This window comes from Cygnus atratus, chromosome 4, assembly GCF_013377495.2.
Source record: "Cygnus atratus isolate AKBS03 ecotype Queensland, Australia chromosome 4, CAtr_DNAZoo_HiC_assembly, whole genome shotgun sequence".
In the NCBI taxonomy this organism is placed as follows: domain Eukaryota; kingdom Metazoa; phylum Chordata; class Aves; order Anseriformes; family Anatidae; genus Cygnus; species Cygnus atratus.
In genome coordinates this window covers 773,763-799,408 of record NC_066365.1, presented here as the reverse complement: position 1 = coordinate 799,408, position 25,646 = coordinate 773,763, and the positions used below count along the sequence as shown (strand labels likewise).

The window sequence follows — 25,646 nt, the reverse complement described above, 5'->3', positions numbered from 1 at the left end:
ATTTCGTTTCCATGTATTGAAGGGAAGGGGACAGGATTTCTAAGTAGCAAATGTTATTTAGAATTCACAAATTGTAAAAAGCCAGGAAAGGGAAGCATGATGCTTATCTCACAGAGATGATACTACAAGGTCAACTGTCCTTAGACATTTTTAATTTCCATGGCCACCAAGTATTTACCAGATAATCCAAAGCCTTAACTGACTTTGGAACCAGTATAGGACAATCTTTGCCTGATGAGTTTAGGATGATTAGTTTGTCAGTCACAAGCAATGTGTCTCTTACTGCTCCAAATATTTTCTTTTGTGAATAATACTTTGATTACAGAGAACTAGAAAGTATGTCCAACTCCCTGATACCGAAGGGCAGCTGAACCATGTATGGTTTTACAAAATACTGGGACAGCACAGGCTCTCATTGCAAAATCTTAACCTGGTTTAGGTATCTCTGTGTCAGAATACAAAGTTTCTGCTTTAGGGCATTGCTCTAAAGTTGCTCCTTTGTCGTGAGTCACCACAGTAGATTTAGCCTTTCCCAGAGAAGTAGATAATTGTCTGTACAGACTTTGCAGGCACTGCCTCCACTGGCTTACCAGGCAAATCTCAAAGAATACTGACATGTATGAGGTTGCATATGTAAATATTATAGATGAAAGACAGAGAGAGGAGGAAATTTAGCATATGTGGATTACAGTCATGCGTTGCCATGAATTAAATCATGGAACTTGTACTGCATAGACTGTTGATACCTTTATACGATAGCTATCTGTCTCTTACTGTGCATCAGTAATCTGTCAGGTAATTGCTATGAGAAGTATGTCCATACCCATTCGACAAAAAACAAATGAACAGAGCTGCTTAAGAACATCTACCAGGAAACAAATATAAAAATCATGGCATCCTAAAGCAAGGAGTACAGGTTAATAGAGTAAATTATTTCATATAATTGGGAAGGCTTTAAGTGTAAAAGCGTTAAAAGTCTTGTGTTTGTTACATGCTGGAACATGATCTTACAAGTGTTTTTAGTCTTTAGACCACCCTTATCGAAGGTGCGTGTCACTTAATTGTTGCTTGCCAAGACAGCTGTCTATGCGGAAATGACCATCAGAGAAATAACCTTGCTTGCTCGGATCTGTCCCTGGAGAGAAGGGTGGGCTCAGGTCTTATCCTCCAGCTTTTCTCAGACACAAGGCCATAGACAATAACATGCTGAGCTCTTCAGAAGTGGTATTACCATAATTAATAATGCTGTTAATGAGGAAATCTAGTTGATTAATACAGAGGGCCATCTAGCTGAGAAGACTTCTATTTCTGTATTAGATCATTTTTGGAGCACTAATGGCAGGGTATTTGTTTATTTGGGGGGTTGCACACGTGTGTTCTTATAACCTTGTCCTAAATGAAAGGAATACAATTTTATTGAATTTTATTTATTCGTTACAAAAATGAAGGAGATTCTAAAACCCTCTTTTGCTCTTTGCTCACTCTATCAAAATACTCTTTTGTATGCTAAATACAATCACATTGTAGATAGTACTTCAGAAAAGGTGCATGTTCTCTTAGTGTTTATCCTGCTACAAATATACTTTGACTAGGTTGCTATTAATTATTTTGTTTTCATGACTTCTTAGCCAATTAGTAAGGCTGTTTTCTTTTTTTTTTTTATGTTTTCCTAACGTTAATCCCAAGTTTGACAAACCAGCTTAATGAGGCATCTTTAAAACTGGTATTGTTTTGAACCTAGGGATTTTGCCAGCTCAAGGATTCTCTTGTTTCAGCCTCAGAAATGAACTCTAATAAATAGCTGAGAATTTTCCAAAGCAGGATTTCATTAAATAAATGTACAGACAACCACGGACATTATGAATAATATATGCAGGAAAAATTAAGTACATGTTCTCAATCTTTACCCTTTGTTTACATAATTCTTCCTTTTTAAGGCAGTCATTTTTCCCATTTGTAATAATAAATATGTAATTTTTTTCCAAGGAATGTAATGCAAGGCTAGGTATATTAAAGATTCCCCAGCAGGAAAGACTTGGGAACTAAACATAGCATTGTAAAGGGAGTTGAATGATAACATTTAGTTCTGTGATCAGTCTTAGGAAAACTGATGTCAACTTCAGTGTTAAGTGCTTTTTGAGTTCCTCCCAGGAAAGGGTCATCGTGTTTATTACTAAAGAAACAACATTCATCAACCCCCAAGCTCAGTTGCATGAACCCAGTAGCTCCAGTCTTGCTTTGGAACAGCCAAGTCACCACTAAATATAATTTAAACTTCAACAAAAAGATCTGTGCGTGAACTCCTAGGCCCAGAAGCAATTCCAGCTTATCATTGTACTTAACAGCACAGTCAGGTTTGTGGAATGCGACTGTCTAGACACAGGGTCACCAAGATCCAGTATTTCCGACAAGCTCTCCCAGTTTCTGGAACCTAGTTTTAGATTTCTAAAATTTGTTTATCCTTAGCCCTTCAGGAAACATGTATCTTGTTGTATCCTATAATCTTAAAACCCTGTTCTCACATGACAGAAATTGAGAATCCATCCAACTGCCTACCTCTGCAAAGACTTAAAGTAGAAGGTGAGGATAAGTGATTGAGTTTGGTCATCTGTGAGAGAAATATAAAAGGCTAGAGAGGCTGAAGATGGAGCAGACCGAAGAGATGATTCAGTCAGAGATAATACAAGTTTTGTTGTTTTGAAGATATAATCTACTACTACTTACAGTATAAATGTTTTTCTAAAAGAATACCAAACATACCACTTTTAAAATGTATCTGTTATGTGATGAGACATAAATCAGTGATATTGAGTTGTGCAAACTTTGTTAGATACAGCAATTATGCCAAACAGACAAATTTTAGAAGACATATATTATGCAACAGATGTAATTTGGTGATATTTGGTTGCATAAACTTAACATTGTTAGATATGGCAAACAGATAACTTGAGAAACAGCTTAACAAGTTTTCTTACTTGTAGCCAAGCTGTCGACAGACTACAGCTGCATCCTTATCAGACCATCCATCATCACAAATTGTGCCCCACAGACCATTGATAAAAATCTCTACACGTCCTTCTTTCTTATTCTCACCATCCATCAGCCTGATGGGAGGACCTGGGAATAAATTACAGCTGTCAACCCACAACAACATAAGCAAGAACTAGTACTTTAAGTCATTACATTCAGCATACAGGGTCAACTGATCTTTATGCTCAGCAAGCCTAATGTCAGCTGATAAAGTAGTCACATATTTTTCCCTAGCCGACAAAAGGAATTAGTTTGTACAAAGTGTAAGGCATTATGAAATACTACTGTACTCTCTGTGCTTTGGACTTCATAGTGCGTAGGGCATAGGGCATAACTTGACCACAGTGGGCACAGAACAATTTTCCCCTTAATGGCAAAGACACCTGAGGTGTTTTTGTTGTGGTAGCTATCCATGGGACACCTTCTCCTTGCAGAAACGTTGTGGATAAATGTAACAATACCTTAGTTCATAAATCCATTCTCAGACTGGTTGATACCACTCATCTTACCACAATCTCACCATAAAAGTACAGCATTGTGCTGAAATTCAGTTATTACTTGTTATACATGCTGTTCTGTAGCGTATTTTGTGTGATAGCATAATGATCTACAGTGTGTTTTTAACAAAGTGTGATTATTTTTCTAGCATTTTAAATTGATTTTTTATTCAGATATGTTCATAATAGAAAATCTCACTCGTGGATTAGTCAGACTTAATTAATCATGATTTGTTCAGTGCTCAGCCTATAGTTAAATTTTGAAACATTAAGTGAAGTACATATTTGATTCTTACTTACATTAAGACTCCTTTATAGTATGAAGGTAGCCTTAAAACAGTTACGAATTCCTTTGAGGTCTCTTTATACTGTTTAAGTAAGAATCACATTCTGAATCTTCTACTATGCCATCTTTATTGTCTGATTAGTATTCCTTATTTTGAATAATTGGTAAGGTTGTCCTTCATCCTTCTAATCTATTCCAAATCTCTTCTAACACTGTAAGGATGAGAAATTAATTAATTTTGCTCTTAAATAAAAGCCTATTTTGAGATACTTGCATTTGAAATTTAATTCAGATTAATTTAGGGCATGAATTACCTTAATCTGGTGCAGAGCTGGTTAAACCTGGTTTAATTCACTGATTAAATTAGGGAAAAAAAAGTCTTTTTGCTTCAAATGTAATTTAAAGCATATTGTTCTCATTGGAGTTCATAGTGCCTGGACAGTTACAAGTGTTTGCTTCATCAACTTTCTGTTTAGTTACATTGTCAGGATCTTATATACTAAACAAATGTTGTGGGTTTTATGGTATATTGTATTTTTAGCGTCCCTTAATGTCTGTATTTCCTCAAGTTATATCATCTACTCATATTTTTCCACTGAATTCATTCTTAAAGGGAGAAAAAAAATGATTTTTTCAAGTGCTGGAAAGTAAAGAGCAACAATAGTCTTTGTCCCCTGTCCAGTCAGGAAGCCTTTAGGAAATGTTAGACACACCATCTTCATTTTGTTGTTGAAATGATGTGTTGCACTGGAAGAATATGATTTAGGTGTAAATTATATTACCCAGCTAGAGGCATGGGATATTCACAATACAGTATATCTGTTTTATTGTTAACTCATCAGCCTGTGTTTTAGCATGTATTTATTTATGAGCACAAAATTAATATGACTTTCTGGTAATGGGGATGTGAGAATGTTGCCATATGGATGCATTTAACTGAACCGGACCTCCTTCAGCTAAGATTACACTTTATAGGAACTTGAGCAAAGCAGCACAGATGGTTTGCATCTGTAAAGACAGCAGCGATGATTTGGATTCCTGTTATTTTTGGTCTGAGAAAATTCTTTCTACCAAATATGATTCAACATCATCTACACATAATGGAACTGTACTGCAAAATAAAACATTCATTGGATTCTTAAAGGTCAAAAGGCTGTAAAGAAAAAGACCAGAAAGAGGGAGAGACTAGAAAAGTGCATGTGGAAGTGCAGATTGTTTTAAGAACAGGTAGCAATGCCATGCAGTGAATCCATGTCTTAGTTTCCAACATAGGCCTTCAGCCTGTAATTTCCAGAGAACTTCAAGAACCCAGGCATACAAGTCCATTAGATTTCAGGAGAAGCAGTGAGTCTAATTCCACTAGCTCCTTTGTTAATTCTAGTTTCGAATCAACTAAAATATACCTGGTTAAATTTCAAAGAATATTGGCAAGAATTTTGTAAAAAGTTCCTGGCAAGTAATGACATTTGTATGTAGCAAATCAAAAAAGTGAAGCCTGTTTTCAGAAATGCTGAGCAACACATTGTTCCAGTCTTTTTATTGTGCATATCTGATAGCCATAATTCTTGTTTGATTATCTACATCTGGATTTAGGAATCTTTGGAAAACATTTGTATGTGTTTTGTTCTACAATATCTCTATGTAATTGGTATTTCTCTCTGATTTCTTAACTGTTTTTTATTCTTCATACAAGTTTGTATGCTTTTTGGCATTGGAATTGGCTTTTCGATCTGTGTTTGTGTCATTCTGTCCTGGTCAGCACCCAGGCACAATCAGGTGAGAGACAATAGTAATACAGAAAGGATGTCATGCTTCTCACCCTTTCTTCCTGTTCTCTCTGAATTTGCCTTCTTTCTCTGTAGCTCTTTTTTCAGACTGTCTATATGTAAGGCCATAGGAGGATATACTGTTGATTTATATTTTTCAATGTACAGTTTCCTCTCCAACTTTTGATAATACGAGACAGTTCCTTAGAACTTGGAGAGTGCTGAGTGCAATGCAGTGTACCACTGGGAAGGGCTGAACAGTTCTAAAATCCAATGAAGTTATCTTCATTTAGATTTAGAGAATCTAAACAGGACCGCTGGAATCTGACTTTGCTACTTTACAAATTCATGCTGATCTCTCTCTACTGTTTCCTTATGATCTTCAGGAAAAAAATGAGCTTTTCCCCTTCCTCGTCTTAAATTGAGTACTTCTGCCAAACATTAAGATTTTGGGCACCCTTTTAAGTACACTGTGCTTTGCTTGGATCTGTACCCACAGCATTACTCCAGTTGAGATGTTACCAAAGAGCTGCCTTACCAAGCGAGAGCTTATGGCTGTCATTATCTGGGTGGCAAATGAGTCTGACATCCTCCTGATGACTGCAGTCATGCTTTCCCCAGTCTCTCCTTGAGCACTGCAGGAGGTTTGTCTCCTTCCCTGAGCAGCTGACATCATCCAGCCAGATGGGAGCAGAGTTTCCTTCTGAGTAGCTCTCCGGCACGCTTTTTCTGTACCTGCATAACAAACACGTGTACATAATGTTTGGGTCCACAGTGATCAGAGGGCATGTGATACTTCAGCACTAGAAAGGAAATGAATTGTTTCTTAAGAAGTAAGGATTTCTCAAGCGTAACAGTGGACAGTGTTAACCATGACAGAGCAGGTTCAGTTAGCGTTAAAATCAATGAGAGCACTATATGCTTGTTTCCTGATATTGCGTATTTTTAAGGCATTACTGTTACACTGAACCAGACTTGAGAATGTATCACATTTGATTAAGGCCTCTGTTCAACCAATTACACATCTGTCTCACTGACTTCGGGACTTAAAGCATGTTCTTAGTATCATATATACATGTTAATGTCAGGGTCTCGGCTTTTTTGAATGTGATCTGACATAGTATGAAGGCACAACAATGATTACCTAGTGAGAGTGTATCTTCTAACCACAGCCAGTGTGAAAAATAGTTAAGAACGAATTCATGAAACTAGTGGGAATTTTTCTAAAATATATTTTTCAATACATAACAGTGTCTCAGGGCTGGACTGTCGTTTTTTTTGAGCTAGATCCACAAGGATTTATACCTTGGAAGTCTCTGTGATTTTTGAAGGCTGTTCCATGAGCAAAGATTTTGAAGAATTGATCTTTTTTAGGTAAAGTAGAATACAACAAATCTATTATTCTCTGTGGATCACTTAGCCAAAAAGATGATTGGAAGGATCTCAGTGAATGGAGACTGCTGAACCATAGACTGAGCTGAAGCTTTTTGTCCTACCTAAACTGAAGCCATAAATATTTGATGGAGACTGAGGGAAGCAGGCTTTAATGGATCATAACTCAGTAGTTTCTAGGAAGCACTCACCTAATATTAATAAAACAGCCTCTTGAAGAATATAGGGTTCACGTAAATGTCTATCATCATTGTCAAGTCAAAGAGTCAGATAACTAATACCAAGTAATCTTACTTAAATCCCAGCTGCCGGCAAACCACCTGTGTATTCAGCTCTGTCCACCCATCATCGCAGATTGTGCCCCACTGCCCAGCATAATAGACCTCCAGGCGTCCCTCATGACCGCCTTTCCCACTTGTTAGCCTTAATGCACCATCTGTGTCATTAACAAGTAAGGAAAAACAAAAACAAGAATCAGTTTTTCTTAGGTCCAATTATTGTTCTGAAATAAAATTAATAGCATCATATTTTACTGTATCTCATTATTGGATTACTAAATCTAGTGCTGGTCACTGAATGCCACTTAATGAGAAGATGAAAGAAATGCCATAATGCGCCCAGGTTGTTGGGAAGTATTGCATAGTGCAGTTGCTTAAGTGCCAGAGAAAAAGTGTGAGATTTTGATCCCCCAAGCCCTTATTACACGCCAACTTCACAGGAATGGGTTCTAATTGCATGATGTCATTGTACAGACACCCTATCATTTTCTTTGCGTATTCTGCTCTTTCCCATTGCTTTTATGCTTTACTGTTACTGATAGATGCGATACATGACTAAGGCATGCCCTGTACAGTAAGTGCCAGTTAGCATGCTGCAGAAGAACAAAGGCTTTGTGTGGAATAATGAGGTTTTCTGTACCTCTAAAATTTCCACAGACAACAGCCAGCTCTTTTTGATACTGACACAACATGTTATTACTGGGGGGGGGTTGTGCAACCGCAGACTTTAAAAATTCTCTCTCCAGAGATGACAGTTCTACAGGTGTCACTGTTGTTCTTGTGTGTTTATTGGTAATTGAACTACCTGCAAGAGGCATACAGGAGACACCAGCATCTTCTTTGTGGCCGCAGTTGTGTTCCTGCCAGGAGCTTTTTGGACACTGTTCTATAGATAGCTCATTTCCTGTACAGCGCACTTCATCCAGCAGCACGGGGCCTGAGCCTTCTCCAAAGTAAGCCTGGCTCCATGCCTTGGCAACACCCCTGTCAAAATGGAACAAACACCGAGTCAAGTATAGGCAAGCTGAAGAGTCTTGCTTGCAGTGGGAACACCTAAAATCTTGCATATCCAGCTTCTAAAATAGCAAACAGGACTGCCTGAGAAGCTGCTGCTCAGGTAACCAGCTGACAGTGCAGCCCGTGTTATACCTCCACTGCGATGTCATTCGGTGCCCAGCTTCCATCTCAGCTTCAGTTCAACTAAGCTGAACTTAAGCATGCTGTTTTGACATTTCCATAGTTTGAACATGCTTTTGACATCAAATTCCATTGTTTCATATTTATGACACTTTCCTTTTCTGTCTCTTAATTTTTAAGCATAACATTCCAAAAAAAAGATTGTAGATTTACAGATGGGTACGAGGCTTCCACTTTCAATTTTCATCTAATATTTATATGTGGTCATAATAATCCTATAGATTCCTACAGCGACTTTCATCTGTTGACCCCAAAGCATATTAAACAAATCTCAAATACATATCTGAAGCAGCTAAACATGATTGTTCTCCATTTAGTCATTTAAAAACCGTGGTAAAGAGATCTTAAGTGAATTGACAATGTCATAAGGTAAATTAGTTGTAGAAATAAGAACAGCAAACAGACCAATAAGTACCCTTGTGCTTGTTATACGCATTATGTCAGCATAGGGGATTTTGAGCACAAAAACCTACATAAACTGAAAACACTCCATTGGTTCAGCATTACAGAAATCATGCAATGTTCAACACTTTATGATCTATCAGGATTTTTCCAGTTCTATTTGTTAAGATAAAATATCTTTCATATCTAAATGATTTTTCATGGTTTGTTTTCCTTCCACTCAATGGTTTCTTCATTCATATATCCAGTCTTGTTTTTATGCAAGTGTTTTCAATATCTGTCTTATTATGAATATCGTTACATAACACCTAGCAGGAAAGGGATATTCAGTTTATACTGAACACATGACAGATCTTGGCTTTTTTGTTTCAGACTGTAGTCATTCAAACTTTTAAAAGGCTTTTGCGAAGGTGTGTCAGAATTGTCCATTGCTGTGATCTTTTCAATGTGAGTTGCATTAGTTCATGTTTTTAAGGCAGTGCTTTATTGATCTGTATATGGATTTAGATAGATGTGGATTTCATTTCTACTGCTTTGTATAAAGCTATACAATCTGTTCTCTCTTTTTATAGGAAAACAATACTAAATTTACAGTTTGTGATCATACAAATTCTTGATAAACAGTAAAAGGGGTATGGGAAAAATAGCAACAATAAGAGGCTTACAAAAAGTTAAATCAAGATCAGAAAAAAGTTCTATGAAAAGGAAGGAAGTAGGAAGTCGTGGTAGATACCATGTAGATGATATGTGCCCAGTAAATAAAAGCACATATGAGAAAGGTAAATTAAATAATCTGTGTTTTGCATTCATGTCTTGTTTAAAATCTATTTGTTTTTCATATTGTTAAGCTGAAGCGTTTCAATCTTAAAAGTGCTGTGAATTTTCAGACTGTTTCTCTGATGACCAGATGCCTTCTTCAAGTGGTGGGGTGCACGGAAAATATCAAAAAGCAAGTCTTATTTACTCAGCAGGGAGGTGAGCTGTGATCTGCAATTGCTTCAGAGAGGCAATTGAGCAAAACAAAAATATCGTCGAGCACTCAGCAAGTAACATTTTAGCAAAACACATTCTGCTTTCTTCTGGGAATTTATCAGGGCAAGTTAGTAAATTCAGTCTGAAGCTAGTACCTTTTTTTTTTTTGAGAGAGAGATTTTTAATTAGCCATTACCTTTTCTTTAGAATGACCTTTCTAATTCCAAATAACATATTAACATGCATGGTCATCTAATGATGATGATTCTATCATTAATCATATACACAAGAGGGTTGAACTGACATTACACAACCTTTAGATGCTACTAATACCTGTAATGCCTTTCTTTGCCTTTTTTTTTTTTAATGTAGTCTTTTCTATGTAAGCCTTAGACTTAAAAGGAAAATAAACTGGGGAAAAATGGAAATCTGGTGTCAAAGGAGCATGTTGGTTCCCACACGGCTCACCAGTAGGTTTAAAAGCTTTGTAAGTACAGCACAGATCTCAGCCTTTTGAGCTAATTTGGATGGCACCAGCAGGAGTACATGGCCTCAGTTTCAGGTTAAAAAATGAGTGCACTCTGTGGGCTACCGGTTAACACCACAAAGCTTGCTGCCTTCACCACCACTTCTTTTAATTGTTCATAATTCCAGCAGAGTTTTGCAGGTGAATTCTATCCCAATCTCCTCCGCACTGGCCTGTTTAGTTCTCAGCCCAGGCTGTCTCATATATGTCCCTAGTCCTCCTTGGTTTTATATCTTAGTATCGTCTCTGCATCTTGCTCATTCTTTCCCTCTCCAACCCATCTGTCTTTCATCCCAGTTGTCCCCATCTCTTTCGTCTGTGATTCAGCAGTTCTCCACTTTGCCTCCCAGTTCTGCAGCATCTTTCATCATGTACTGGATAGTTATCCTCTGTGTGGTATCAAAATCACCCCTGGCTGTTCAGAAGAGGAGCAAGAAAATTCTGTTGTGCTGCTATGACTAGATTATGGACCATGCTTAGTTCAGACAGAATCACTTGCATCTTACTTGGTATCTACTTCAAAATTTCAAACTGGTATCTACTTAGTGCATGCAAACTGACAGTTTTCAGAGATTCATGACTTAAATCTTCAGAGATTCTCATAGGTAGGCCAAAAAGATTATCCTTTCTGACAAAAGCAGTGCTCTCGCTCCAAATCAAGGATGCTGTTAAAACTCTTCAGCTGAATGAAAATGGATGAAAGGATTTTAACAGTAAAAGCAACTTCCTTGTCTTCACCTAGGGTTTTTGATTGCAACTTTTCTGAAATTGTAATGCATGTTCAATAAAAAGTCAGAATTTATTCTGAGAAAGATCCTTTGTCTGTGTTACAGACAAAATTGCATCTATCATATGACACTGAAAACTGGATCGTATAAATGAAAGTTCCAGAGACTTGAAAGTATTGGCACTCTACCTGACCTTTCTATAAATGAACGTAGTTCCTGCTTCGAAGAATTAGTGCAATTTTAAAGGAACATCTTTGGAAAACTCCAGGCTATGTATCTTACTACCTTCCCTGCTTTGCTGCTGGAGTAGAAAACATATAGAAAAACAAACCCAAGGCCAAGCTGCCGACAGACAACTTCAGCATCTGCATCATCCCACTGATCATCACAGATAGTGCCCCACTGGCCCGCATGGTAGACTTCTACTCTTCCTTCGTAAGCGTTGTTTCCACCAACCAGCCGGATCGGAGTAAAGACAGAAGCTGTGATCAAACACAGATTATAGGAACAGGTCATTTTGTTATCCTGATAGTAAAGGGAAAAGAGGGTTTCTCTGACGCTGCTCAAGAATTAGATTTTAATTTTTCTAATTAGATGGAAAACCTGAAATTAAACTTGCTAGAAATTAGCAAGTTTCCCCTGAGCTCCACTCTCAGAAGATGAAAAATATTATACAGACAAGAAGCCATACTGCTCTCGAGTTTCTTAAGTGTCCACAGATACTTAGGACCAAGTACTACACCCTGTCAGTGGTTGCATTTCTACCAATAAGGGCAAAATTGGCGCTGTACAAGCTTGGTCCCAGAAGACAAAATCTATAAGAGGCAAAAAATTCTTTCATTGCCACAGAAGTAGAATTTCACCCTCATGTTTTCATGTGAAAGCATGGAAATCTCATTGACTATAATGCCTCACTTTAATTGTGCAAGTATTGTGTCCTTCCTTAACCTGTCAGCCTGTTTCTGAGATGTGGTTTCATTTTTGGTCTTTTCAAATAATTAGACCTTTTGCGGTGCAGCAGGAAATGTTCTTGGAAGCATCATTTCCATAGAAAGCTATAACAGAAACAGCTTAAAACCATGTAAAAAAATTAGTCACTTTTGTATTTAAAAGGTTATTTCAAAGTTTAACCATATATAGCATTTGAATGATGTACAATGTGATTCATTTTTGCGTATGCCTTCCAACCAATTAATGCTACTATTTCATCTATTTCTTGACTGAAAAAAAAAATCGAGGGAATTTCTCCAAGTCTATCTTACTACTCAGTGGTGTGAAATGGTTTTGTTGTTGTTGTTGCTGGGTTTGTTTCTTTTGTAATTAATTAAAATGCTAATGGCAGTAAACCCTGCAGAACAGGCAACTTCAGAAAACTCATCTAGTCTGCAGAATCTCAGGATCAATTTAACTAATTTCAGATATCCTGGGCTCTGAATTATTGATAATCTTGCTTTCAACATTATTGAAACAGACAAAATGCCTTCAATATGTTTATCTAAACAAAACAAGCTTTTCTGGTGAACATTTTTATAAGCAGAAGGAAAACCTTATGGTCAAAAAGTGTAATTTTCCAAATGTATAGTTTTCAGTTTCTTTAGGCAAAACTGTTTCTCTTGCCTTGGCCTTCAAGTTCTTTCCTAGCTTAAGGATTTTTCTTTCCTCTACACTACTGTTTTCTAAATTAAGAATAAAATTATGGTTTGGGAGGTCATTCATCAAAATATTCCTCATGAATAGTGGAGCTTTAGGACAAAAATGCATCTACCTTTGGGTAGGAATGCAAGTAGGAGAGGAAAAGAAGCACAGGGTTGGCTGCAGCCATACAACATGTTTTGCTTACAGCTGAAGAGACTGCCACTGCAAGCTTCTCAGCACTGCCAGCCTTCCTTGAGGTCAGCAGCATCTTAAACCTGGTGGCTCAACTGCCTATTTAGATGCTGTTTATCACATCAGTTAAAATAATATGAAATACCTTAAAAGCCTTGGTAATATGTTTTCCTGGTAATATCACTTGATTTGTATGAGTGATGTGTGAGGTGGCAATCTTCAGGTAGGAGACCTCGGACCTGCTGTTTTAAATGTACACAGAACAGGACACAAATTTTATAGCTCCTTGTGCAATGCCAGCCACAGTCACAGTAAGGAATGTAAGCCCAAGACTCATCAGACACTTCTGTACTAAAGTTGTGTTTAGCCTCTGAGTGAAATTGGTGCTCCTCCCTATTGTTCAAGAAAAGCTAACAAATTGATGTGTAGCATGTGTGGCTACCAAAGAACCTCTGAGTGAGTAAGTAAATAAATAAATAAATAACATGAGAGGGATAAACGATCCTACTTTTACAGCCAGAAGCCCCCTGGGGGATTCTAGCTGCTTCACCCTTCCTCACAACCTGGATCTCAAACCAACAATTTGCTTCTTGATTATAAAAAGGTAAAAGGTGGTTCTGCTAAGTTGCAGCTTGCACAGCATAGTGGAATCTGAAATAGTTAATGATGCTATGAGTCAATCTGTTTAATTTCCTGTTCCAAGAAGTCTAATAAAGTTTATTTATTTAATAATGATTAATTATTACTACTTCCATTTAAATAAGGTAAATACCATATGTTTTTTGTTTTGTTTTTTTTTTACCCAGGGAAGAGCTACATGTGACAGCAGCAGCCATTTTTTGAGGACACGTTCCATCCTGCCAGATGTCTTTTTCACATGACAATATAGTTGCTTCATCACCACGACAACGCACTTTGCTCCAGTAAACAGGAATAAGGCCCAGTCCAGAAAATGGTATGTGTTTTGCTGTACCTTTTTCACTGTAAGAAGAATAATCAGGATGTTAGAGTTGGGGGCAAGGGGAGTGGAACATTTGTTTGTGAAATCTGTTCATTCCTGGTACTTATATATAAATCTTGGGGTAGAAAAGAAAGGGCTTTCTTGAACAGTGTAAAGTCATCACATTTTCATACAGTTCAGCATTGTCTTCTGCACAGAGCAAAGTAACAGTGTTACATATGTGACCCAGATCTTGACATTTTATCATGGGATATTTTAGTATACTGGCCTGTGCTGCTGCAAGGCCAGCCACATTCCTGTTCTCCCAGTTCTTAACTACAAAAGTCAACACAGAAGTTCCTTCCACAGTCCATACGTGAATCTACAGTACCATCCTCTTTAATATCTTTATCCTCTTTAATATCTTTATCGATGATCTGGATGAGGGCGTCCAGTGCACCCTCAGTAAGTTTGCAGATGACACCAAGTTAGGTGCGTGTGTCGATCTGCTCGAGGGCAGGAAGGCTCTGCAGGAGGATCTGGATAGGCTGGACCGATGGGCTGAGGTCAACTGTATGAAGTTCAACAAGGCCAAGTGCCGGGTCCTGCACCTGGGGCGCAACAACCCCAAGCAGAGCTACAGGCTGGGAGATGAGTGGTTGGAAAGCTGCCTGGCCGAGAAGGACCTGGGAGTATTGGTTGATAGTCGGCTGAATATGAGCCAGCAGTGTGCTCAGGTGGCCAAGAAGGCCAACAGCATCCTGGCCTGTATAAGAAGCAGTGTGGCCAGCAGGTCTAGGGAAGTGATTGTCCCCCTGTACTCGGCTCTGGTGAGGCTGCACCTCGAGTACTGTGTTCAGTTTTGGGCCCCTCGCTACAAGAAGGACATGGACGTGCTCGAGCGAGTCCAGAGAAGGGCAATGAAGCTGGTGAGGGGTCTGGAGAACAGGTCTTACGAGGAGCGGCTGAGGGAGCTGGGCTTGTTCAGCCTGGAGGAGAGGAGGCTCAGGGGCGACCTTATCGCTCTCTACAGTTACCTTAAAGGAGGCTGTAGTGAGGTGGGGGTTGGTCTGTTCTCCCACGTTCCTGGTGACAGGACGAGGGGGAATGGGCGAAAGTTGCGACAGGGGAGTTTTAGGTTGGATGTTAGGAAGTACTTCTTTACCGAAAGGGTTATTAAGCATTGGAACGGGCTGCCCAGGGAGGTGGTGGAGTCGCCATCCCTGGAGGTCTTTAAAAGACGTTTAGATGTAGAGCTTAGCGATATGGTTTAGTGGAGTACTTAGTGTTAGGTCGGAGGTTGGACTCGATGATCTTGAGGTCTCTTCCAACCTAGAAATCTGTGTCTGTGTCTGTGTCTGTGTCTATCCCGCAACAGATACACTTCCAAGAGAAATAATGCAGAGGGGCCTTTCACTTTTCTCCCTTCCCCATATGCATGTCATATAATATGGTTATGATATGGGGCTGTAAAATCACCTCATGCTGCATTAGATCAGGCTCATGTCCATTATTGTCTTTTCAGCCATTCCCATCCATCCATCCATCCATGCATCCATCCCCTGAACATTTATAAACAGCTTCCTTTCCTTCCCAGACTGAATCTACTTACTGAATGTTCTTATCTTCCATATAATGCCCAACAAAAATAAATTAAAAACAAAACCCAAGTATTGTAAAGTCAAAGGAGCAGAAAAATGGAAGCACCTGAAAACCATCACTAAAACCTAGTGAATTCACCTTGTGGTGTATAGATCCACATTTCTGCCAAATACTCAAGACAACATAAACATAAACTTTCAACTACATGCTATTTCAAATACTTTCAAATACTTGCTTTTTTTTTTTTTTGGCCTGGATTCAAGTGTAAGACATTTCTGTTAAAAAGACCAAGCCATTTACCCATATCAATGAACTACTTTTGCTAATAACAGTCTTGTTCAACTGAAATGTTTATTGGAATGGGATGGATATGGAAGGCAAAAAGGACTTAAATTAAAATGAGGAAAGGAAATATTGCATGTAGACACCTAAGTCATAAGCAAAATCACAGCCTCCAGATGGCTGAACTTTTATCCCACCTAATCCTTGTATTTTTTAAGTTGGCATGGTGTGTCCAGATTAATATTGAACATTATAAAACAGCTTAGATATTGTTCTGGCTTGCAGTCTTAAAAAGTGGAATAACCATTAGGAATGCCACAATGCAAATATGGTATCCTAGCCCCCTGCTGCTTGTAGCAAACATAATCACTTCTTTGATATGTAACTGCAAGAAATGTTAGAAAGGCAATATATTCAGCCATACTTTGTGGCTTATTGAGAAACTGCAAACTGAACAGAGTTCTAAGGGAGGATATTTAAGTAATATTTGTTTGCCTAACTTGGATAATATTCATTTTCTAGGAGCTGAATTTGCATTTTTAAAGCTTCCTGGAGGTATGGGCATTTTCTTCCTTTTCCTCAGTTTCATCTTGCTATTGGAATTGCAGCATCACTATAGGCATTATCTGGAGTTGAATGACTAAATTATGTTAAAAGGTCCTGTTGATTAAAATATATATATATATAAAATGTTTTCATGAGAATGTAAAGCTGCAAAATTTGATTTTTTTGTGTGTTTAGTTATTGAAGTGTAACAGTAAAAGTAAACCATACAGATTATCTAGTTGCAGGAAGATGCACACAGCAAAAATACCACATTTCCCAAAAAAATCTAGGATGCCTCCCAGATGTCTTTTGGCAGGATATTATGGACGATTACCAGGGTAACACCATGCTCCTGGAAACCAGGAATATTTCTAAGATTAGGAGGCCATGGAGAGGCTAATTCTGACCACATTTACATTTTTATAGACTCAGTAACTTAACAAGAGCTGCCCTTAATTGACACTTACATAAGTGAGATTAGGATCAGACCTCATATTTCTGTGCTCATGGACATCTCCTGGATGCCTACTAAAGCAGATTTTGTTTTACTTTGAAAGCACAGATCTACCCTTCCTCTGCTCTTCGTCAGATCCCACACACAGCTTTCAGATGAAATACTGATTCACACAGTGACCTCTTTGAAATACAACACAATTTAAAGAAGCAAAAGATCACCCTTTACACTGTAATGTCATTAAAATAAATCCACTGACTTTTACTCAGATTAAAACTTACCCAAGTGCAAGCTGCCGACATATGACTGTTGCATCATTATTGTCCCAATGGCTGCCACAGATTGTTCCCCAGACTCCATTCAAATAAACCTCCACTGTGCCTTCAAACTCATTCTTGCCACCTTGGAGTCTCACTGACCCTAGTTAAAAGAAGAAAGTTAGGTCTCCAACATGCTCCATCACTCATTTATCCTACATAATAGACTCCGAATCTGTTTTTCCTTCAGCAGAGTGAATTCCTGTTTCATGCACTACCATCTTACTTTGCACACTTGTAAGCTAAGAAGTACTCTGTCATATCTAACATATATATGTGATACATAAAAGCAGACAACCTTATTCCATAACTTTTCTGATTCTTCTGATACTACAACCTAGTTAAAGGTCTAACCACCAAAAGAAAGTATGTACAGACTGTATAATCTACCCAAATGAGCAAAATCTATCTATATATGTGTTACGCTTTTATCTTCCACATAAGTCCATCCAGCATAAAAAAAAAAAAAAAAACACATGGATTGCATAGCTTTTGCTCTGAGCCATGTAAGATTATGTATGTCATGTATGTCAGTAGTTTTTAGCCAAAAGATTATTTTAGCCAAAGAATGCATTTGTTCATACTCGTTCTCAGACAGGAATACACTTGATGTAGTTCTATTAATTCATGAGGGGTTTTAAGGAAATTCTCAGACAAAACAAGCTAAAAACATTAGGAATTTTCTAAAATAAGTGAAAAAAAAGTCTGCTTCTTGGGAGCAACAACACACAAATCCAAGAAAATTAATAGATTTTGCATTTTTATATTACAGTAGTTTTACTTGAGGTGCAAGATGTATCTGCCGTTGAATGTAGCCAAGTGGCACTCATAAAGGTGGGAAAAAACTGATTATAGGTCTAACTCTACAGAAGCAGAACAGAGAGTCAGAACAGTAATTCAGCAAGAATGAATTTCTGTTAAATTATCAAACAGCCTAATTGTGTGCATTAATATTGCCTGAAATCTCAGTTAATCCATCTGCCTCTGCTCTGTGATCTACTTAAAATCAGAAGCTATGCCATCATCCAGCTTGCAGCATTTTTAGCAGTAGAAGAAAAAAGTCAATGTTTGTCCCTGCCTTCGTTGTGTATGTGTTCATATATGAGTATATAATAATAATTATAATAAAAGCAAAAATAAGTCGATCTACTTTTTCTTCTCAGCTTTCACTCAGATTGTGTTCTGGTTTGAATTTAGTTCAGTATAGTTTATAAAATTCCCAAGCCAAATGACTGCCAAATGACTTGAGGAATTAATTAACCTCAAATTTGATTTTGTGTGTTCCTTTTTGCCTCCTATTTATTTTCTCAGTGGTAACTTACTGTGCAGTAAATTACAAAGAAAAGTTATTCAACTTATGTTACAGGGCGAGCTATCATTCAGCACAGAAGATGATTAATGGATTAATTATAGCAACACTGTAGACATACTGCTTGTTGTTTTTCTGTCTTTATAGTCTTTCTTTTCATGCTTCTCTGACACATGCAGACAGGCTCTGGAATTTTGTTTATTTCTGCTCGTCACCAGACTTTTGTGTAGACTATTATTTCCACTTCAAATATCAATTGGAGTCATAGCAAAATGATTCCTGCAATTCCAGAAATTGTTTGAAGATGTCGTCTCCAAAAATGAGTTTATTTTTGTACATGATTGCTTAAGGTCCTGCATGACACCTATTGAAATAGATACAGTGTTTCCTGAGTACACATTATACAGCATTTCTATGCAAATATTTGGATAAGGGAGTACTAGATTAAAATTATCTTCTAATGCCTCCATGGCAGAATGTGGCTCACTGCTCTTTCTATACTTGCAGAATTCCCAATGGCAACAGTGGAAGAATTTATTCATGTACACAGAGTAAAAGATGATACCAGAGATAACTTTCTCACATCAGCAAGTCGTTTCCCAACAATTAAAAATGAAATAAATGTGAAATCCTTTGCCTGTCTGATGGAAGCCTCATGAAAGAAGTCTGAGAAGCATGGAGATCTCGCTGTGGACACGTACTGTTAAACAAAGAAAACAGACTTCACCCTGCTGCCCACTTGCCCAGAGAACCCCAGGTGACTTATGGTCCTCCTTGAGGTGGAAAAACATACTACTGGTATCAGTTGGTAAGGAAGGGACAAAGACTGGAAGGGACAGAGCCTTATTTCCGTGTGCCTCTGTGACAAGACCTATAGGAAAACAAAAAATGAAGGATTTAAAAAAAACTAATCTCATATCTCAACAAAATATTTCGGTTTGCCTTTTTCCTGCAGATCTACAGCTGCTTATAGGAACACCAACATTCTTTGAAAGACAGTGGAATATGTAACAGACCTCTGTTTATCTCACAAGAAAATACAATAAAGAACAAGCTACCATCATATGGGAAAAAGACACAATATGATTATTAAAGGTAAATTTTTAGCAAATTTAAAATATTCTTGACTTCAACCTATAATCTCAAAGGAAATAAAGACAGAGCCTATTCTTACATGTAACTAATATTAATCCTTTTATTACGTCTGAACTATTAACTGAATATATGGTATAACAAAACTATTTCTAACATGGTTGCATTGATTCATACTTTTCTCTTAGGCTGGTGTTGATATCTACAGCTATGCCTAACCTAAAATATCCATGGCAAAATCCAGCATTTGCTCCTCAGGAAAAACATTAAGTAAAGCCTTTTTTTTCAATAAAAGTTGAACCCCCCCCCAAAAGGTTACTTAGTATTTTAGGAAGCCCAGTCTAAGTGTTTCTTGCTCAGTATTTCAGCACTGAGTCTAACAAAAGTAAAATGATACAGTACTCTATATGTTTCATATGCACTTTGAAGTATGTGTTAGCTTATGATAAGTCATAATTATGTAGCAAGCAAACCAAAGAGCAGATTAATGAGAAAATGATTGTTCTGTAGTTTATTCAAAATGTTGCAGTCTTCGGTCCGGGTAGTTATTTTACTGGATCAAGAGATGCATTAATAACAGTAAAATGGATACCTCAAAAAACAGAACTTTAAAATGTATCACTTCGCTTCAATAGGTTATTTTTCCTTTCCAATAGACTTTCCAAAACTTTTACTTCATAACGAAACAGATTTATTTCATGTGCAAATGGATCATAGGGAATTGCAATCTGACCAACATTATCTACCATATTTATGCTATATTACTGTTATCAGCTGATGACTCTATCTTTGTTATTAAGAATGTGTTAATATCTTCATTGTAGGGTAGTCAGTGTTTGCCTAGTTAAAATGAGCAGGAAACACTCTTTTACTTCATGGGTAGCAAGAAAACTAATATTTAGTATGATCAAAAGGATACCAGTTAAATCTTAATTTTATTAATCCTTAATTCTTAATTTCACTGGTTAAGTCTTCTACTGTTACATTTTAACACCACAAGTCCATACTGCACTTCAACACCTGTGTTCCAAGTGGCTTCCTTCTGTGCTCTCCCTAGGGCAGCTCTGCAGAAGAGCATTTGAATTACTTCTCAGCAAACAGGTCAAGCTTCAGCATATGTAATGGAACATCTAGGTTTCTGGAATTGTAGATATGGCAGAATCTCAGATTTTTTCAGCTGCAAGTTTTGAGCTGGTTTGGTTGCTGAAGAAAACTAAACATGATGGGAGCAGAGCTAGCACAGTAATATCTATTCTGGCTTGCATGCAATGCTCTGAGAAACGCACACAGCTCAATAAGGTGTCAAGCCTCTAATTGAAGTGCTAATCAATCCCTCACTGCCTCAGCACCAAGCTCAATAGCAGGGAATGCAAGTGAGTACAGGGACCCTGCCCATAGCTCTCAGTGCCCTCCTCAGCACTAGTCAGAAAGAGGAAGGAGCCCCTGCAGGGAGAGGTGAATTGACCCCACAAGAGTAAGAGAAAAGGACACATGAGCACAAAGCGGGACTGACAGGCAGCTTTAGGACACATATTGTGGTCTTAGGATGGCATTCATTCAGCCCTTTATTGAAGAATACAGATTTACCATCTTCACAGAAACTCAATCATTTATATACACTCAAAATGCGTACACATTTCTTTCAATTATGTTCTGCCCGAGGTTACTGATGGTCAATCACGTTGTTTACATACAGTCTGGTAATTTTAGTTGCCCTGGTATCTGCCCAAGTCAGAATCTTTCCTATCTGCTATCACTGTTTAAAAGAGATTAAGTTATACTTGCAAATGCAAGGAAGTAAGCATATCCAGCGGGTGCTGCTGAGACTTGCTCAGCAGCACCTGCCATATAGACTCAAGCTGAGACACAGCAATTAAAAAAAAAAAAAGAGGAAAACTGCTCAGCCAACTTTTAAAAAACTCCAAAAAGAAGTGCTTCAAAGGAATTGTGCTTTACACAACAGGAGTGGTCCACTTGGCTCTTCTGCTATACCACTCCCATGCCCAGAGATGCTGGATAACTTCAAACCCTATTTTATTTTCTACATTTCACTGAGAACAAGCATTGTTACTATGTGTGGCTGAATTGAAAATAGAATGAGAATCACTTCCATTTTTGCTTATGTGTAAGTACTGCAGTGATAGGGTTTATGATAAAGGTGTACCAGTATTTTCTTCATAACACCTGTGTTCAAAGGCTTGTAGTTTGGGTATAAAATGTAGATTTTCAAGAGTAATCAGAAGGAGAATTTTCCTGTGCCTTCTCCTCTGGTGCTACATTCAGAGGTCTGAAGGAAAGCAAAAGAAATATTACAATTCTGGAAATTTGTAGAAACAGCCAATGTTATTTTTGCTTTCATTTGCAAGGTGTTACGATGTGGGATAGTGCCACAGAAAGGCCCTGCATTGATAATTCATCTCTGTTGCCTCATAGTCAATTAACTAGGTATAAATTAACACTACATGTAAGGGTCACCCATTGATACATGCTCTATATCTCGCCTAACAACTTCTAGTATTTCCAAACACTAGTGGATTCAGAATACATATAAAAGTGTCCCGGTTTCAGAATTAATTGGACACATTGGTTTGCACAAGGTTCTTGAAAAAAAATCTACCAGCATTATAGGCCCAGTCTGACACCAGTTCAAATAAATGGAAACTCCTCTCCTCCCACGGTCATCCCTGGATGAAATTAAATAAAAGATTCCTGTTGACTTCAGAAAAAAAAATGGATGATGCTCACTGTAACCAGTGCAGTTGTCCACCACTTTCAGTCTAAAATTATAATTCTTTTCTCTTGGTAGTTACACCTTGAAAAAGGGTGCATCCATCAGAACTGCTTTGTAAGATCTACTTTAGTACACAGCGTTATTGCATACTCAAGGAGCCTTATACTAGGAGTTTCATAAATATTATATAAGAGTATGTAATATGCTGACTTGGTTCCTCTGTAGCAGTGAGGTTCATCATGTCAATAATCAATGGTTTAAGGCTCTGAAAAAAAATACAATGAAATCTTAGGAATGTAATGGGTTCTAAAGGATTGCAATTATCTTATGTGATACAGAGCTGTAGAAACTGAGGGGGTCTCATGCTGTGCAGCTGTAATAAGAATGGTTCCAGAAGAGCTGCTTCAGTCTTAGAAGGAGAAAATAAACATTCATGTTTAATTTTTCATCTTTTTTTCTTTAACCTTATGCTAATAATTAAAAAAAAAAAGTCCCAAAATACCTTCCATCAACTGCCCAGACCATAGTGGAATAAGTAGGGAGAATAATCTGGTGTTTGAACTATGAGCCTGAGGCTTGATTCTTCTCTCCCAGAACTTTTGTGAAGCATTATTTGATTGGCATTAGTGGAATTACCCTGTGATGAAAGAGATTCAAATGGAAAGACTCCACACTTGGGATGTGTTGGAGGTGTGTATTTGATTTCCAGTTCTGACACTGACTGGTAGTGTGACCTCTGGCGAGAAACGTACCCTCTCTTTTATTGTTTCCCCTTTGTAAAACAAAGAAAAATAGTTAACCCACTTTACTCAAAGAGCTTTAAATTAGATACGTAACAACATATCATGCAGAATACTGTAACTACATGCCACATAAACAATGTGTGGCAGCAGTTGCTTCCAGGCGCTGACAGGGACTTCTGTTTTCAAGCATGAGTAAGGTACACACAGCTAAGTTGCTATTAGCAATGCCTAAAACTCTAAATTCTGCTAAATTGTAAATTTTGCTGGTTCTGTATACAGCATACTCTTGTACTCATTTATTTTTCTCTATGATTTCCTTGTTTAATCACGATAATTTATATCTATTTGTATTTAGTTTACTTGCTTTCAAAGATTGAATAAGAAATATTACCCAGATGCCTCTCATTTTAGAAGGAGGAAATAAAACACCAAAATATATTATTTTAAACTATTGATCTGATTTTAGGCTGGTATCGTGTGGTATAATTGCAAAGGCATTTTTGTTTTATTTTCCAGCATTAATGTTAAAATATAAAGCTCTTTAATATATATGCATGCACAAAGTTTAACCAATTAACTTTGCACATTAGTCTTAATATTTAAGCTAGAAAATCCAGAAGATTTGCAGTTAGGGCTTTGAACACAGTATTGTATTTAGTTATTGCAGGTGCCCAATAACTGAGTGTGGGCTTCCTCAGCACATGTACTAACGCAACAGATGCAGGAAGATTATCTCTAGTCTGTCCTCTAGGTATAAACTGCCTCATAACATTGCCTTGCTTGCATTTCTTTGCTTCTTGTGAGAAAGAAACATATTTCAGGACCAAAGTTATAGTAATGTCTATTTCTAGTCAAACAGCTTGATGTATTTCCCTGTTCCACCTTAAGCCATTTCATACATTCCGTAATTCTTTGGTTTCCCCTCCACAAAGACTTTTGAGCAGACTTTTGGCCCATGGAAATCACTGAGAATTTACTGCTGAGTCCAAAAGACTCAGAGGGAGGAAAACAAACAAACAAACAAACTCTGAAAAGAGTGAAGAAACATAGCTAAACCCAAATCATGCAGCATTTTTGGCATTTTTTTTTCATTATCAAGTTCTTACTGAACTTACAGGGGATTCAAGAATTTGCTCCAGTAAAAGTACAATTGGGTTCATAGCAATAAAATGATACATTATTCCTCACTCTGTTAGATTAGTCCAAAATCCTTACAAAGTACTTTGTAAACCAGACTGAACAATTCTGGAAAAAGCTATAAATATGATAGACTAAATTAAAGAAGCAACTGTGGGACCCTTTTTCAAACTGAGACCAGTTAAAGGGTGTGAAATCTTCTGGATTCTTTTCATCTGTGTCTAGTTATCTGTTTTCTCCACCATGGCATCAGCTGCCTGGTATTCCTTCCCAGGAAACATTTGTAATACATAACAGCATTCAGTCTTCTTGAAGGAGTACAGCATTGACTTTGAACATGGCTTTGGAAACTACGTTTTTTTTTTAATGCATAGATTGACACTATAGACCTCGGTGCCTCCATTTGCTCTTCATGTGATATTTTATACCAATATGTATAATTATCATATTGTTCAAATTATCATCCTTTTTTCAGCTCTGTATCTGATACGCCTTCTTAGGACTATCGTTGGAAGAGAAAGATAGCCATCCTCTTCAGGGATCAGAGAGGAAATTTAAAGAGAAAAAAAAAAAAGGAAAAACTTCCACAAGAACAAAATTATTAATACCGGTATTAGTAATTAATGCCCTTGTCGATGTTGCGATATTATGAAATATGTAAAAGGAAGGGCAACAAAGAAGACAGTCTTAATTTTCATTGCAGCAATTATACTTGATCGTTTTTAGTATGTGTATAGATAGGATGCAATTCTTACTTAGGTAGGAGATAATACCAAAGAGATGCAGAAGGCAATGTTTCCATCCAGTGATGTCATTCCAAACCCGCCTGTACGTAAATATATTTACGGAGGGCTGCCGAAGACCCAACCATGCTGCTGAAACCTACAGCTGCCCAAGTGCCCAGGGGCTGGGTGCTGAAGCGGCAGCACGACTTCCCTCGGCGGGGTGCACACACAGGCTTGCCGACCGCCTTCTCGCTTTTCCCCCCACATTTCGGGACAGAGAGGGAGGGAGGGAGCCCAGCGCCCCGCGGAGAAGCGCCCCAGGTTAGAAAGTCGGGATCCAGCCGTGCTGGCCAGCCCTGAGCAGCCGGGCAGCCCGCGGCGCACTCACGGCGCGGCGCTTGAGGCGGGCTGCCTAGCGCCGGCATAGCCTAGGGACAGCGCAACGCGGGACCTGCTGCCGGGGCAGCCGCGGGTGTCAAAGTTGGAGACCCCCCGGGCTGCCTCCCGCTCCGCTCCGTTCCCCACCCAGGTGCCGCCCAGCTCCGGGTCCCCCCCGCCGCCCCCCGCTCACCTCGCTCGCCCTCAGCAGGGCGCCGCCCGCTGCCGGGGCCGCCCCGGGGCCGGGGCCCGGGCAGGGCGCAGGAGCTGCGGCGGCCCCGCGGCCCCCGGCCCGCCCAGCCCCGCTGCGGTAGGCCCGGGGCCGGCGGCGGCCGGGGGCAGGCGGCGGGGGGCGGCGGGGCCGGGAGGCCGCCGGAGACCGGTCCCGGCCCGCGGGCGCCGGGCAGCGCCCCCAGCACCAGCGCCAGCAGGAGACCGCCGAATGCCATGGTGCCGGTGCCGCCGGCTCGGGCCCATCGCCCCCTCGCA

General features: G+C 38.7%; 1 protein-coding gene and 1 long non-coding RNA gene across 9 annotated transcripts in view; one reads left to right on the top strand and one right to left on the bottom strand.

Moving 5' to 3' along the window:
- The window catches only part of PRSS12 (serine protease 12), a 39,099-nt gene extending 13,493 nt beyond the window's left edge, over positions 1–25,606 (bottom strand). The window contains exons 1-8 of the mRNA XM_035540587.1: positions 25,351–25,606; positions 17,007–17,145; positions 13,704–13,882; positions 11,406–11,556; positions 8,055–8,233; positions 7,266–7,407; positions 6,118–6,314; positions 2,976–3,117 (exon numbers count right to left, since the gene is read on the bottom strand). Of these exons, the coding sequence (XP_035396480.1) occupies positions 2,976–3,117; positions 6,118–6,314; positions 7,266–7,407; positions 8,055–8,233; positions 11,406–11,556; positions 13,704–13,882; positions 17,007–17,145; positions 25,351–25,606 (1,385 nt within the window). The remainder of the gene's footprint in view (positions 1–2,975; positions 3,118–6,117; positions 6,315–7,265; positions 7,408–8,054; positions 8,234–11,405; positions 11,557–13,703; positions 13,883–17,006; positions 17,146–25,350) is intronic.
- LOC118245045 (uncharacterized) overlaps positions 1–25,646 on the top strand; it is a 66,009-nt gene that overhangs the window by 21,218 nt on the left and 19,145 nt on the right. For 3 of the 8 annotated variants that reach the window (XR_004777740.2, XR_004777745.2, XR_004777743.2), the window contains 3 exons: positions 13,708–13,856; positions 16,248–16,280; positions 18,859–19,222. This is a non-coding gene — a long non-coding RNA (uncharacterized LOC118245045). Of the gene's footprint in view, positions 1–11,179; positions 11,586–13,707; positions 13,857–16,247; positions 16,281–18,858; positions 19,447–25,646 lie in introns of those variants that run through there. The other 5 variants (XR_004777742.2, XR_004777744.2, XR_004777741.2 and 2 more) reach the window with 3 other exon arrangements.